Source organism: Lissotriton helveticus, chromosome 3_1 (genome assembly GCF_964261635.1).
Source record: "Lissotriton helveticus chromosome 3_1, aLisHel1.1, whole genome shotgun sequence".
Lineage (NCBI taxonomy): Eukaryota > Metazoa > Chordata > Amphibia > Caudata > Salamandridae > Lissotriton > Lissotriton helveticus.
Window position 1 is genome coordinate 263,376,186 of NC_136061.1, and position 17,053 is coordinate 263,393,238.

Below are 17,053 nucleotides of genomic sequence, written 5' to 3' on the forward strand. Positions count from 1 at the left end.
AAGGATGGATGGATGGATGATGAGGGGGTGGATGAAAGGATGGATGATGAAGGGGTGGGTGAAAGGATGGATGGGTGATGAGGGGAAGGATGGATGGATGGATGATGAGGGGGTGGGTGAAAGGATGAATGGATGGATGGATGATGAGGGGAAGGATGGATGGATGGATGATGAGTGGGTGGGTGGATGGATGGATGATGAGTGAGTGGGTGGGTGAAAAGATGGATGGATGGAGAGTGGGTGGGTGAAAGGATGGATGGATGGATGAGGAGTGGGTGGGTGGATGGATGGATGATGAGTGGGTGGGTGGGTGAAAGGATGGATGGATGGATGAGTGGGTGGGTGAATAGATGGATGAGTGGATAGGTGGATGGGTGGATGGTGGGTGGGTGAAAGGATGGATGGGTGGGTGGATGGTGGGTGGGTGGATGGTTGGGTGGATGATGGGTGGGTGGGTTGATGAGTAAAAGGGTGAATGAATGGACGTATGAGTGAAAGGATGGATGTAAGGATGGATGAGTGAGTGAAAGGGAGGGTAGATGGACAAAAGGATGAATAGATGTGTCAAGGAGTGAAATGATAGATGGATGAGTGATAGGGTCAATGGATGGATTCATGAGCGGATGAGTAGATGGATGGATGGGTGGGTGGATGAATGGATGGAAGGAAGGTTGGCTAAGTGAAAAGGTCGATGGAGAGAGAAAGGGAGGATGGATCGATGACTAAAAGAGTGGATGGGTGGAAGGATTAGTAAGTGAAAGGATGGCTGGATTGGTGAAAGGGTAATTTGCTGGATGTTTGAGTGAATGGATGGATGGGATGAAGAGTGGATGGATAAGTGTACAGATGGGTAGGGTGAAAGGGTGGATGGATGGATGATGGATGAGTGAAAGGACGGATGAAGGGATGGATGAGTGAAATGATAGATGGAAGGATACATGATGGATAGGTTTGCAAATGGTTGAATATGTTTGGAAATGGCTGGGCTTACTTATATACGATTGCGCGACCTCTGATGTGTCTGTAAAACGTACCTATTGTCCTGAATTTTGACCTTCTGTCCTGAATTTGTGTCCTGAATTTTGACCCTTTGTCCTGAATTTTTACACTCACCGTCCTGAATTTGCACCAATGCCAGTTGGTCACCCTACACAAAAGAGGTTGTGGACGGTATGGCGTTGAGGCCGGCCTTTGTTTGTTTACACGTGTATCCACAGGCTGAATAGTGGGACTGCTCCCACATTTTTAAATGCCCTCGGTGAGGGCGGAGCACTTCTCGGCCCCATGGTCAGACACCTCTATTTCATATGAAGAGTTGCTTCGCTTCTGTGCCTTTTCTTTTACAGCGCATCATGGAATGCTGCCTGCAGTCGCGGTTGCAGTACAGCTGCCGCCATCTTTGATTTTACTTAAAACAGACACCAGGGATAGCATCATATAAAATGTGTCAGCGGTAATGGAATTGGTGGCGGAACTGGGAGTATTACATAAGCGCGTCAGCGGTATTTGAATCTGTTCCTGGGAACGCGGTTTGTGGTATTTTCATATGTTGTGAAAATTAATTAATTATCTTACTACTGCAACAACGGGAAAGACATAATATAATGGCATCTGATGCCAGCACCAATCACATTGCAATTTACTGATGACCAATTAAAATACAGCGGAAAGTTTAGCGAGAGACCCTGTTTATGCGCTGCTGCAAATACCGCCAACAAACTCCAATAGCGTTGATGATGCAAGTCTATATAAGTGAAACATCCAATTGCTGCAAGGTGTTTCCATTTTTTTAAAAATCTTTCCTCTATTGACCTTTCAGCACCTTTTTTTCGTGAACCTTCTATAACCATCTTCTCTGCCGCTCAATCCCCGTTCTTTTAAAAACCTGTAAGAATGCTAAATAATAAATAACTGCGCTTAATGTTCCATCAGTAAATGCAGCTGCTGCTTCTGTTCTCACAGAATGAACATGGGCCCTCATCTGAGTAGCCAAAAATTGGATGCGCCTGTGGTAATCTGATGCGGTAGTACCATATTTCTAAAGCACAGAATTAACACATTTTTAACCGTCAGGTAAAGTATGTGATAACTACGCATACTTAAATACCGAAAATTGGAAAGTGATTTCTGTAAAGTATTCCCATTTATTGTGTAAAACGTTACATCCACACTAACACCAAATGCCCCAACTGCAGTAATGTACCACAGATCACCACACCAGCCTACATGATGTCCGAGGTGTCCAAAGCGAGGTTTACAGACCTCATTACCGTTTCAGAACCGCTTGCAGCTGACCTTTGTCTTGATATATTTTGGTCTGCGTGGGTTTTCAATCAGATCATTTCTCTGTCCCATGTGAGTGCACTTGACAGGGTGTGATGTATTAACGTGTTAATGCTGTGAATGCTTTCATTGGGTAGCAGTCGGTGATGTCATAATGGAATGTTGGGTTGGTGAGGCTGAAAGTAGAGTATGAGGCAGCTGCAAAGGGACCAGGCATGGAGCAGGGAGCTGGTCACACCAGGTCTCCTAACAAGCCTTCTTTGGAGGAATCCTCGGAGGATAGGTTTTAATTACAAACACCAGCCGGACTCCTCTGTAGAGAGCACGAGAGAGGGTAGAGGCTTCTGAATTTTATATACAACTTGTATCAGTGTAGCACTGAGGAGGGAATTGGACCCATATGCTCCATAACTACAGGTGAACTATCACGATCCTGCTTAAGAGACAGAGACACAAGGTTTATCCCAAGACGATGATAGACGCTGGCAGGTGGAACTGAATATGAGACTCAGAATGTGGTAATTGATTACAACCACAGGAGTCTAAATATATATAGCACCCCAGAAGAACTTTACAGCGAGTCAGTTACCTTTAACTATAGCAGGGCAGAAATCTAAAATATACATCAGGTCATAGAAAGATTGATTAGTCCTCAGAGACACAAAATAATGATTGTTCCTGGATACATCTATTGTAGAGTGAACAAGTATGAATCCCAAAGTCTATACAAGATATGATTCTCCTCGTGGGAAGCACCTTCTCAGCATAATTATGTCAAGCTTAACGACAAAGGAAAATCATACAACGTTCAGAAAATGGTGCTCATCTTCATCTGAAAATGACCCAACACTTCACAAATCACAGAATGATAGACCTCACAAGAAAGATGTCACCAACCAGGGGCTGATTTACATCAAGACAATTCAATGGACGAGCTACTTTACATAAGGTTCAGTAATTGTGGTGCACAAGTTAGCCATAGACATGTTAAAATATATGTTATTGTCCAAATACAATGTGTAACCAAGGAATGTGGAGATCTAACGTATGTGCAGTGCCAAGGAGCCGTTAAATCTCTAATTAACCCTGTAATTAGGTACTCCCTAGTCAGCTGATAGTCACCAGTCTTTTTTAAGAGCTGAAATGAAATTCATCTTTCAGTGGTCTCTGAGATATTGGATGGTGCCCACAAGACAGAAGAGTGTGAGAAACCTGCTTTTTTCTTAAGCTTTCGTTTAATGGAGACCAGACGATTTTTTGAAGTATAGAATATTTATTTATGGATTATAAAACACCAATAAGAATCTTGTCATTTTAAAGGAACTCCCCCAATATGAAAGTAAAGTATATTGTTCTAGAATGCTAAATATAGATAATGCTTTATATCCAAGCCATTATTAATGGTTTGCGATATAAAAACAGGTGCCGCTGTCCATACAGCAAGGTTTTTAAGAGCTGGATGGAGACGGATTTATTACTTGCAAATTAAGTGTATTTATATTAAATATGTATTTTTATTCATAAAAATATTTTTCATGGTTATTTGTTGGTAATGTGTTTTCAGTACAGAAGTGCTGTGGATTGATCTTCACTAAAGGGTTCTGGTGGCTTAGTCTTGAGACATCAAGAGAGTGAGGATCACTTTAGTGTTTACAAGCCTACAGAGTGACGCTAGTGGAAAGCTCACGGATTGGTGAGTGTAACGCTATTCCTCAGTGATAGCATAAACCTGCTGCAACAACCAATCCAAGCTTTAAATAGAAACATTAAATAAAAAAGGATGCTCAAAAATCATTCAAGAGTGTACTACTGAGGTGCCGACTGAGAGGGTGGGTGAGGGAGCTAGACAAATGCATTATCGCTGAAAAAGAGGTGTTTAAATTGAGAGGATGCCCCAAAAAGTGGGACAAACAAGCATTTACAATGCAATAGGTCTCGCAGCTTTAAAGTTTGAGTTATTGGCATTGTGTATGACAATGCATTGCATAAATTCTTTAGCAAACTTTGAATTGGTGAGCTGTGACAGTGTGTGCAGGAGTATGCTGTTCTTGAAAGCAGTGTGGTAGAGAGTGCAGGGATTTGGGTGACATGAGCAATGTGGATGGGGTGAGATTACAGGAGTGAGTGTAACTCGACAAAATGTGTTTAATTGCATACCAGTGAGATATGGAAAGGTCTAATGATGCACCTCAGGTACGGGCTCACAGCTGTTATTATTCACACAGCTCTGATGATGCAACTCACGCACGGGGCTGACACAGTTATTCACCTCAGGGGCTGACACAGTTATTATTCACACAGCTCTGATGATGCACCTCAGGCACGGGGCTCACAGCAGTTATTATTCACACAGCTCTGATGATGCACCTCAGGCACGGGGCTCACAGCTGTTATTATTCACACTGCTCTGATGATGCACCTCAGGCATGGGGCTCACAGTTGTTATTATTCACACAGCTCTGATGATGCACCTCACTCACGGGACTGAGGCAGTTATTATTCACACAGCTCTGATGATGCACTTCACGCACGGGGCGGACGCCTCCTGAAAGTGCCTGTATTTCTGAGCCTCCCTTGAAACTCGAAAGAGAGGCAAATTTCGACAGACATAGTTTCGAGCTCAATAGATTCAACAGTTACTAAAACTCGAGATGCCACTTCAAAGGTTAACTGTTCACCTTTAGTAGCCGATTGGCAAAATTGTGAGCCGAATGCATAGCAATGAGCTGAAACTTATGCCCAGACAATACTACTCGTTGTTCCAAAGACAACAAAGCGAGATTAGATTGACACAATGTGCCGCCTTATGCCATATAATGTGCATTTCCTTGCAATAATGGAGACTGGATTTATGCGGCAAATCCACATAATATCAATGCCCACGGCTAGAAATCAGAAACACATATACCACAAAAGGTACTGTTAAAAATAGTTATATACTCCTAGAATGCGTCTATCACGAATCACTCCTACAGACTACGGTGCATTGACACGAAAGCGCAGAGACAGACAGACACCTGACCCATCCCGCTCTCAGGCTGCTGCCACATTACAGCCACATAAACAATAGGATACCTCGCTCCAGTCCTGCAATCCTGTCCGGGTCTTCCAGCGTTAAACCTGGTTCTCGCTCCTTGAACAGGCACAATTGTTTGCTTGCTCAAAGTTTGATAGAAACTTTAATCTGCCGACCACGCCTCTACTGTTTAAATATGTCATTGCAAAAATGGACTTCGGCACACCACACCAGGCTCGTCAATATTCAAAACATTAAAATATCTTTAAGAGGAACTCGCGAATGTGCCTATTTTTCATCGTCTAATGCCTTCAATATTTTTTAGGATAATGAGCGGTTTCAGTCAGTGCCTCCAAGCCTCTTCTGGTGCTGCAGAGTGTGAGTGAGTGCTGCAGAGTGTGAGGGAGTGCTGCAGAGTGTGAGTGAGTGCTGCAGAGTGTGAGTGAGTGCTGCAGGGTGTGAGTGAGTGCTGCAGGGTGTGAGTGAGTGCTGCAGAGTGTGAGGGAGTGCAGTGTGAGTGAGTGCAGAGTGTGAGTGAGTGCAGAATGAGTGCAGAGTGAGAGTGAGTGCAGAGTGAGTGCAGAGTGAGTGGAGAGTGAGTGTAGAATAACTGCAGAGTAAGTGCAGACTGAGTGCAGAATGACTGCAGAGTAAGAGTGAGTGTGCAGGAAAAGACCACACACATAAGACCACACACACAAGACCGCACACATAAAACCGCACACATAAAACCACACACATAAAACCACACACATAAGACCACACACATAAGACCACACACATAAGACCACACACATAAGACCACACACATAAGACCACACACATACACCACTCTCACCACCACACATGCAACCACACACACAACCACACACACACACCACCAGCCGTCACTGCACACTTTCACCGGGCACACACACCACCAGCCGTCAGTGCACGCTTTCACCGGGCACAAACACCATCAGCTGTCAGTGCAGGCTTCTACCAGGCACACAACACTAGACATCAGTGCACGCTTTCACCAGGCACACACACCTCCAACCGTCTGTGCACGCTTTTACCAGGCACACACACCACCAGCCATCAGTGCACGCTTCCACCAAGCACACACACCTCCAGCCGGCAGTGCACGCTTCCACCAAGCACACACACCACCAGCCATCAGTGCACAATTTCTACAGGCACACACACCACCAGCCATCAGTGCACACATCAATTGTTAACGCATCCACAATTATGTATTGTAGCAATCGCAGTATGGTGCACTTTAGTTTTAAACATATTCATCTAAAGCGCAGCATGCCACCATTGCTACAATTCCAATCCAACCCACATAATTCTACTACACACCACATGCATACACTCCATAACACATGGCTAAAAGACATTGCCATTTACAATGCCATTAGCTCTAACTCAAATAAATCCGAGACCTATTGCATTTCTAATGCTTGTTTAACATTGTCTTTCTTCATTTTAATGATCAGCCAAGGATCATTGTGACAGCTATAGAACCCATCTAAAAGTGATATCTTCTTATGTGCCACAGACAAATAAGTAGAGCTATAAATTGGTATCAACCATGAACACGGAAGGATTACATGGCAAAATCACTGACACAGGACTGCACACATCCGGAGTTATAAGGCAAGCTAAACATTTGAAAGATACAAAACACCAGTCATTGTTTTAGTGGCGGTGCACTTTTTTTCAGGTTTTGAAAACACAAGGAAAAAAAGCGATACTGTGGATCTCCCATGTCACAATGTAATTGAGGATGCGGCCTAACGGCTAGAGCTGTCGACCTTGAAGCTGGGGGATCGAGTTCCAGTCTTGGCAGGGAACTCAACACCCTGTGATTCTGGGCAAATTACTCAATTTCTTTGTGCCTAACAAAATGAATGTGTCACTCTGTAACATAACTGGTGCTCATGTAAACCGCACTGATACCTTCGGGTAGAGTTCGCGATATATAAAATAAATAAATCAGCCTAGTATTGAATTTTGGGGGGTGTAGTCATGGTTTCTTAATGGCAAGCACTAGAACGTAAATTATAAAACATTTGAAGGAGGAGCTAGTGAAAACTACATATGGAATCGTAAAGGAAATTATTTGGATTGAATTTAAAAGGAAAAAACAGAGCCCTTTTTCAAGTCTTGATTTGCCATTTCAAATTATGTAATTTTTGTCGAAAGTGAGTTGAATAATGTATTGTGAATAATGATCTACGAAATAAACCTCTTGCCTTGTGTATTGGGATCAGGTAACCTTGGCCTGAAGTACCATCAATTGCTTACCACAGCTCTTCGACGCCTGCCACAATGCTACATGAACGAGGGACCAAGGGACAGGAAGCGAAGCAGGGAATGCCGTCAAACATTGCGCAGTCCATTGTGTGCTTTGTCTTTCGAGAGTCACAATGTGAGCACGCATGCTATTTTAACCAATGTGTTCAAAAAGTGCTGGCATGCCGGGAGCTGAAAAGCAGGGAGTGTCCGGGACATCTGGTCACTCTAGTGCAGGTTAATGCAAAACCTGCCTCCTGCGTGCCCCGCACACCTCCAGCTCTTACCATGCAGTTGAAGTGGGCCGCCACCTCGTCGTCGGGGGTCTTGTACAGACCGCCGCTAACCGGGGTCTGCTCGCGCTGGTGGCAGAAGCCGCAGGAGCCCTTTACTTTCTCCTTTGGCTGCCGCGGAGCCATGGTGCTACCACAGGAACACGGCTGACAGCGGTAAGTAAGCAAAAAATACACCTCAGTGCTTGTGAGTCAGCTATTTCTGTCAAAAGCTCCCAAGTGTTTTAGCTGCAGGCATAGTTTCGTTTCCAAGGCAGGACCCAGCTGCGCGGGAGAGGGAGCCATGCCCCCTGCCGAGCCCAGTCCCTGAGATTTAGGTTTCGGTTTTGAAGTAGGCGGGATGTAGCCGCGGCACGTTCACATCTGCGATTCTGTCCCACAGAGGGCCGTGGTAATGATAGCTGGCGCATACGATTACGAACGCCACTTCGCTTGCAGAACTCTACAAAGGCGGTAAGTGGGGCTTAGTTGTAGGGGGGTGCGCGTGTGTGTGTGCGCGCGCGTGTGGGTGTATGTGTGCGGCGGCAGGGGGAAGGGGGGGCAGGGGTCTCTGTATGTGTGTGTGCGTGCGTGCTGTAGGTGTGCTCGTGTGTGCGCATGCGTAAGCAGGTGGAGGTGTGGCTGTATGGTACAGCTTTCCAGGAGAGGAGACAGGAACTAGGCACAGCGAGCGCGTTCACGTGCGCGTGGCCCGCTCAATTCCGAGCGCGCGGCCAGCTCCTGTCTCCTCTCCTGGAAAGCAGAGTCGCTCACAATAGGTCTCTGGCGGGACCGGGGTTAACGCCCACGAGACCTAAAAATGGGGCAAATTGACACACCTACCGGGGGGAGGTATGAATCTCTCCCACTGTGGAGAAGGAGATGTGAGAACAATAACGGAACGGACATTTATGAACAAGTGTATGTGGATGTACTAATATACGAAAACTATAATTGCTTCATGTATTAATGTGTTTTATATGATATTGATACTGTACTAATGGTGACCGCTCAGTTCAATAAAATAATAAAAATATCTTTAAAAAAGAAAAGGAGTGCACTGCTGGTTGAAAACGTGTTCATGTTCGGTGACAGAATGAAACTTGCTGCTCACTAATGCCACTTGTTGTTTCATATAATTTGTGTGTGCAACTGTATTCTGTCACTCCTGTACCTTACATTTTTTGACTACTCACTATTGTCACCTTCGATTTAGATATTTCCATGTTCTGCACAGTTATTTTATTCCAGTATTTTGTCAGTATTATATTTCTACTTGTTCTGCACTTGTTTATAACCTACATCGAATTCACTCCTATTCTTAAAATGCACTGACGAATATCGCACATAGACTTGTCACTGATGTAACCTGCACTCATTACATTGTTCCCTCCCGTATACACTGATTACTACCTCATATTTGTTAGCTGCTCATTGGTGTCACCCCTGCTCCATGTAACTTACAGTCCTCATCAGTATTCTGCTCCCTTATATCTTTATTGTGCACCCTACACACTTGTGCAACTCGCACCCATCTCAAGTGTTAGTCTTGTATGCACCGATTACTACCTCAAATACCTTGGCAGCTCACTAGTGTCACTTCCCATTATCTCACTATTATTGTCTGCATCTGTACTCTGCATATAGCATTATTGTGCACCCACTAGTGTCACTTTTGGCCCACGCAACTGTTTATGACAGTGCACCCTCCCTACTACACCTACCTAGACTGTCCTCCCATCATGGAACCCGTCGGCAAGCACACACATAGAATTAACTACCCACCCTCACTCACTAAAAAAGCCGCTAAACGCTTTAAACACAACTTCCTGAGGTCCCACCCTGAAACTCCCTTTACAGACACCTACTTCTCACCAGTCAATGGTTCACTGAACATTGATATCATCTTCCACACCACACGCAGAGCCCAATGGAGAAAAGCGTTCCTCACCTTACTCACCGTCTCCACCTCCAGGAATTTCGCGCATGGCCTAAAACTCTCCATCACACCATCCCTACTCTTCCCGGGCAGAACCACCATCACTATATACAATAACGGGATTATCCTAATTCAATCCACAGATAAGAACCTGGAACTACTAGACAACCTGTTCCCCACGTTCAAACAACACCTCGCCAATCACCGGACCCCCACTCATAGCACCCTCAGGCCTATCACCCTTGAATTCACAGCCCCCAATCACAACCCTTCTAACCTAGCTCAACCCCAAAACGACACGCACCTTTCCTCCACCCCCGGCACCTTAGACATTCACCCACCTAATGTAGCTACCTCGCACTCACCTAGCTCAACCCCAAAACGACACGCACCTTTCCTCCACCCCCGGCACCTTAGACATTCACCCACCTAATGTAGCTACCTCGCACTCCTCATTTACAGACATAGATCCCTCACCCACACATTCCAGCGGCACCCCCTCCCCCCCACCAACCTCACCTTGTCCTCCTCTCATAACACACCCATTCCTGTCACCCCTGACAACACAGCCTCAAACCACACTCATTCTAACCTAGCCCAGCCACAAAACGACATGCACCTCTCCTTTACTCCAGACACCCTAGTCATTCACCCACCTTCTGTAGCTACCCCACTCCCCTCAAGCACAGACATAGATCACTCCCCCTCTTACACCAACCACCTCACCCCTTCCCCCCACACACCAGCCCCCATCCCCTTTCCTCTCACCCCTGATACCACAGCTCCCAGCCAAAACGACATGCACCTCTCCTTCACTCCCGGCACCTTAGTCATACACCCACCTACCGTAGCTACCCCACACCCCTCAAGCACAGACATAGATCTCTCTCCCTCATACACCAACCACCTCACCCCTTCCCCCTACACACCAGCCCTCATCCCCGTTCCTCTCACCCCTGATACCACAGCTCCCACCCACAACCCGCCTAACCTAGATCAGCATCAGACCGACACACACAAAGGCAAACCCCACCCTTTATCCCCCCCATTCTCAGCCCCCACTTCCACCCATTAACTAATCACACAGAACACACCACCTCCATCAACTCAACTACACCCCCTCAAAAAAGAACCATCTACAATCCCACTTCCCCCCCCAGTCTCACCCCCCACTACCCAACCTCCACCCCCTTCACCACTAATAAACGCCCATCCTCCACCCTGCACACTCCGCCTACCACCAATACTCTCATCCACACCACCAACCTCTCCCCTATGTCATCCACGCCCGACCCTCCCATCCCCACCTCCAACACGTTTCCCACACTGGACTACATTACGGCCTCCCTCCTCCAGCTCAAAGAAGACATGCACATCATCAAACAACAACTACTCTGTCTATCACACTCCAGTCACCCCTCACCCAACACCCTCCACCAGATCAAACAAGACATTCACATCATCAAACAATCACTCAGCACACACCCCAGACACCCCTCACGCGCCTCCACCATCACCTCCCCTCCCAACTGGTCCTCCACCCGGGCGGCGAACTCTCGCACTCGACTCCCACCGCACTGGACCTCAATCCCTGTTCACAACCGCGAAAACCGCCCCCATCGCTCCTGCAACCCTCTCTCGGACCTCGACACAATCACCCTCCTCCGCTCCTACGATTCAGCTCCCCATAGCAACACACCCGACACTCTCACTGCCATTCCTACGATTCACTCCAATCCCCTTAGACCCCCCACACTGAACAAGAGAATCGCTATCCATAGTAACCTGAGTAAAGTCCCCCTCGCTCTAGAACCCCCTTCCACCCTCGACACACCCCGTCTCAAATGCACTCTCCTCAACTGCAGATCAGCCGCTAGACACTCCTCCGCTATCGCCGATCTCATCCTAAAATTGGATCTTGACTTAATCATCATGACTGAAACATGGCTAACAGAATCTTCTACACCTATAATGGACATTCTGGTTCCCCCCAACTACCACATCACCAGACTTGACAGGTCTGGCAATAAAAAAGGTGGCGGAATCGCATGTATATACAGGAGCAACCTCTCTGTCTTGAAAGTAACTTCCCCTTCCTTACCCTCCCCAACCTCCTGTGAATACATCTGCCTCGATATTATCAGTGAGGGCAAACCGATCTGCACTCTTCACGGCGTTTACCATCCACCCGGCGACAACCTTACCTTCTCCCAACAAATCATGGATATGATCTCAACCAACTCCGGGCGACAACTCACACAAATATACCTTGGTGACTTCAACCTCCACTGGAACGATCATAATGATGCGGTGGTAAAAGGTCTGAAGAATTTCCTTAACGCCCTTGACCTCACTCAAATTTGCAACAGTCCGACACACGAGAAAGGCTCTACCCTCGACCTTATCATCTCCAAAGAGGCCTCTATCCAACTCGAATCTATCCAACCCTGTGACTGGTCAGACCATCATATTATCACATTCTTCATCAATGAAAAAGTTAAATTTAACCCTGTTCAATCCGCCAGGCCCAAAGTCTGGAAAAGAGACATGAAAAAACTAAACTCAAACTCTCTGCCCCCCAACAGCTGCAACTTACTGCTTCCTCCTACTGGCGTTAAGGACGTCCAATCCTTGACTGATCACTATCTTAACACTATGACCTCAATAATTAATGAAGTCGCACCCTTGCAGCACGAAAAAAGCCTCCGCAAAAATTTCCAATCCCTGGTACGACGGGAGTCTCAATGACGATAGACGCGCCATGCGAATGGCAGAGCGCACCTGGAGATCAGCTCCCTCTGCACTGAACCTAAAAACCCTGAAGAAAAAGAGAAATGCCTACTTCAGGAAAATAAAACGCTCAAAATCAGACTTTTTCAGCCATCAGCTCGACCAAGCCAAAAATCGTCCGAGAAAGCTGTTTGAGCTTATCCGAACACAATCCAAAGAACAACCCCAACCTCTCAACACTATGTGCGAAGCTCCCTCCTGCGAAGACTTCGCCTCTTTCTTTAACCAAAAAACTGACAACATAAAGAATGATCTCCTCATGGACGCAAGCCTCTATCCCAAAACCCACTGCATAGCACCCACTAAAATAAAAAACAATGCCACTTGGTCAACCTTTGTCACCTACACGGAAGAAGAAATTGGCAGACTGCTCAGCACTCTGAAACCATCCAATCACCTCACGGACCCCCTTCCTGCTAACGCTGTTAAAGTCCTTACCCCGTCGCTCCTTCCACTCTGGACTAAAATCATTAACAGCTCACTTCAACAAGGAACCATTCCCGACTCCCTCAAAGTTGGACAAGTCACACCCTTGCTAAAGAAACCTACAGCCGACCCCTCTGACCTAAACAACTACCGTCCCATTACCAACATTCCGACTCTTGCCAAACTGCTGGAAAAATGCGCACAAATACAATTGACTAAACACATTACTCAGTTTGATCTCCTCAACTCTCATCAATCAGGCTTCCGAGCAAATCACAGTACTGAAACTGCTATGACTCACATAATTGACGACGCCCTTCAAATCCTAGATCATAACGATACCTGCCTCCTCATCCTCCTTGATCTCTCCTCCGCATTTGACACCGTCAAACATGAGAATTTGCTCGAACTATTAAACACAAGAATGGGCCTATCTGGAACTGTGCTCAAATGGTTCACGTCCTTTCTGCATAACAGGTCGCAGAAATTCAAGAGCAACAACTTGATGTCCGTGCCAAGACCTGCATCGCTAGGCGTACCACAAGGATCCTCCCTATCCCCAACTTTGTTCAACCTAGTTATGGAACCTCTCACCACCTTGCTACAAGAATCCAATGTACACTTCCACATGTATGCTGATGACACCCAACTTTATCTCAAACTACAATCACCCAAAGACATCACGCTCTTGAACTCAACGATCAGAAGCACCCAATCCTGGCTGGCCGCTAATCATCTCAAACTCAATGCCCTTAAAACAGAGTTCCTTCTGATTTCACCTCCCGCAAAGATCACTACCGCACAAATGTGGCTTAAACACCTAACGGCACTCAATGTTTAACCCACCATCGTGGACTCAGCGAAATCTTTGGGCATAACACTTGACACCAATCTCAGCATGCAGGAACACATCAACAAAGCAACTAAGGGAGTGAACTACCAAATCAACACCCTTAGGAAACTTAAACCCTTCCTGCCAGCCAAAGACTTCCAAACTGCTGTACAATCACTAGTCATACCTCGAATAGAATATGGCAGCACCGCCCTCTGCGGTCTCCCCCTAGCTACTACGGCACCCATAAGAGCTTCTTTAAACGCTGCAGCGAGACTTATCACTGGATCAAAAAAACACTCACACATTTCCCCTGACTTCAAATCCCTGAACTGGCTGCCTTTTGAAGCCAGAATACACCTGAAAATTGCTTGTTTGACGCACAAGGCTGTCCACCTGAGCTCACCTAGATACCTCGCTCAGAAGCTGACGATTTCTGGAGACTCCAGAAACACTAGAGGCACAAACAATCTTTTGCTAAAGCCTAAAAGATTCCGCAAGGAAAAAACGTATAAACGCTCTTTCTCAGGAATGGCTCCCAGGATTTGGAACTCACTCCCCCCTGAAACCAGGCTCATCCCATCTACCATACTTTTCAAGAAAGAAGTAAAAGCGATCCTCATGGCTAAATACACTTGAACCACTACTGGGGATCAACTTCAAAGACTCGATACTGATCTGTACTACTTGTTCGAACCCTTTGCATTTTTGTTCGACTTTGAAATTGTCTTACTTGATTGTTTATGATATCACCTCACTGTACTTTTAACACTATTGATGTATCTATGTATATATGCTCCCCTGCTCTGTAAAGCGCTCTGATATCTGCGAAGATCTTGTTCGCGCTATATAAAACTTTCAAAATAAATAAATAAATAAACTGTTGAGGGTTAAAGTCACTGTTTCATTTAGACCTTGACATTCTTAGATTGTGGTCTTGACTGTGAATGCTCTGGATTACGGTTTCTTAAAAATTATTCTCAGTAAACAAGCACAAGCCTACCTTCCCAAACCTGCCCGAGGCAAGCTTGGTCTTCTCATGCCACTTCTGCAAGGTGCTGTTCCGGAAGGGCCGGTAATCGGCAAACCTCTTCGCCATGAACTCAGGGTACTCGTCCATCTCCAGTTTACGCTTCGTGGGTCCTTTGCGCGTCTCCACATGTTCCTCTTCTTCTGCCTCGTCATCGCTGGGGATTTCTTCATCACTGTAAGCCCAATGATGGGAGAGCAGTAATTACAAGACAAAGCCATTGATACCTCTGGGCAGAATACCTGGGGCTTGGCAGGGTTGTGGCCTGTGCTACACACAGTTGACCACACCGTCTCGCAATCTTCAGGGGGCTGGGAAGTCCACTGGGACAAGGTTGCAAAGCTCCCAAGGTCACAGAGGTATGCTAAAATGGTGCAAACCAAATAACAAAACAAGCTTACCATGTAGAGCAATATCCTAGGCCATAAACATGTGAGACAAGACCAGAAGAATCTGGGGAGCCATGGAAACGGGGAGTCGACAGCAAGGTGGCAAGGGAAGTAAACATTTAAGAACAAGATGTGGTTCACTGGATAAGCTGTCACCGGGCCTTGGTGGCATGCTAGACATTGCCTGTTGTTTCTGCTTGCTATTGCTAGCCGGCCACTATTGAGTTGAGTAGGTTTGTGTGCCAGCTGAGCACGGCTGGCTTCTGCCAGGTCTTTATTCTACACCAGCGCCAGGCTATCAGCTCCTTTATCCCAACTAGACATTTCTGATCTTTTCTTGCAATATTTCAGTCTAGTATCACCCTGCTTGCATTATCTGCCCTAATGGACCCAGTCTGTATCGAATGTCTGATCATGCTCCTTGCTTCACGATATTGTTGCTGTCATCCTGTCCTAAGGCATGAAACTGAGACTCCATCTTCATCAAAACAGGGACGTCTTCCCAAAGCAGCCAGCAAAACACCCCCACCTCAACCTCACAGCCAAAACATCAAAAAATAGAGTAATCCTCAGAATCTGCAACTTCTTCATCCACCTCTGTCTCCTATTCTATGCACTTAACCCCCTGAATAAAGTTAATCGCTTCATGGTTAAAGTTCCACTCCAATTTCCCTCCACTCCTCCGACCTCAGCACCCCAATACATCAGTCACCTCATAAATAAAGTCGGTCTCCCTCTGGTCCCCATACAAGCCGATCATCCTGGTATTCAAACACATCCATAGCCATGACCCCTCAGACCTAGCACTATACATGGATACACCTCCAGCCTTACGCTTCATCACCAAACCATCCTCACCATCCCAATACTCCCTTGTGCCACTTATGGGTGATGATCATTCTACTTCTCCATACGCTCAAATTTTAAGAGCTCCGATCACCCGTGACCTCAGCTACCAAGCACAAAACACTTTAAAACGTAGCTCAACCACCATTCCATCCGACAGGGTACCAGAATCCTGTGCCATCCACAAAGGCTGATATGGACACATAATATACTCCAACTACCCCTCGACACACTGAAATATAATTCATGTAATGTACTCTTGTATGGTAGTGTTTCACCACCAACCATTTTGTTCACCTAACAGCCTCTTTTTCTTATCCAGCCACATTTTACCATAATGTCTGCTTCTTTGCACTGATGTCCCACATGGAACGTTGTTGATTAAGATACTTTAATAAATCTATCCAAAAATCAAAAGTATTATTCAGAGGACGACGCCTCATGGACTGATCGTAATGGAAAACAAATATTATAATTTCTACAGATATCCGACTTCCATATTTGAAAAAAGGTTAAATAATATTACAAGTGTAGCATTCCCTTGTTTATCATCCCATTATATTGTTTTACACCTAATAATTGTCCTTACCTGTCAGCTTTCGCTTTATTCCCATCTACCAGATGCCTTGTGTCTGGATACTGGTACAAAAGTTCATCTTGCAGTTCTACTAAGGACCTCATTAATGCCTTTAGCGCCTTGTAATCTACAAAACAGAACACAGCAGCATGAGCAATCATGTCTTATACCCGAGCGGAAAAGATCAAAGAAGTATCATTGCAATTTGCAAGAAAGAGTTAACGGCTGATGCACAGGCTCAGGAGTGAATAAAATCTAGATTCTAATTTAAATTTTGAGCATCATTTTACAATTTATGCAAGCTAGATGGGATCTATGGAAACTGAATTTTTCCTTGAATTCACAGAACAGATAAAATGATCGGTAGTGG

General features: G+C 45.8%; 1 protein-coding gene across 1 annotated transcript in view; it reads right to left on the minus strand.

Moving 5' to 3' along the window:
* Positions 1–17,053, minus strand: part of AATF (apoptosis antagonizing transcription factor) — a 509,083-nt gene that overhangs the window by 236,383 nt on the left and 255,647 nt on the right. The window contains exons 5-6 of the mRNA XM_078683573.1: positions 16,696–16,810; positions 14,845–15,046 (exon numbers count right to left, since the gene is read on the minus strand). Coding sequence (XP_078539699.1) covers positions 14,845–15,046; positions 16,696–16,810 — 317 coding nt within the window. The remainder of the gene's footprint in view (positions 1–14,844; positions 15,047–16,695; positions 16,811–17,053) is intronic.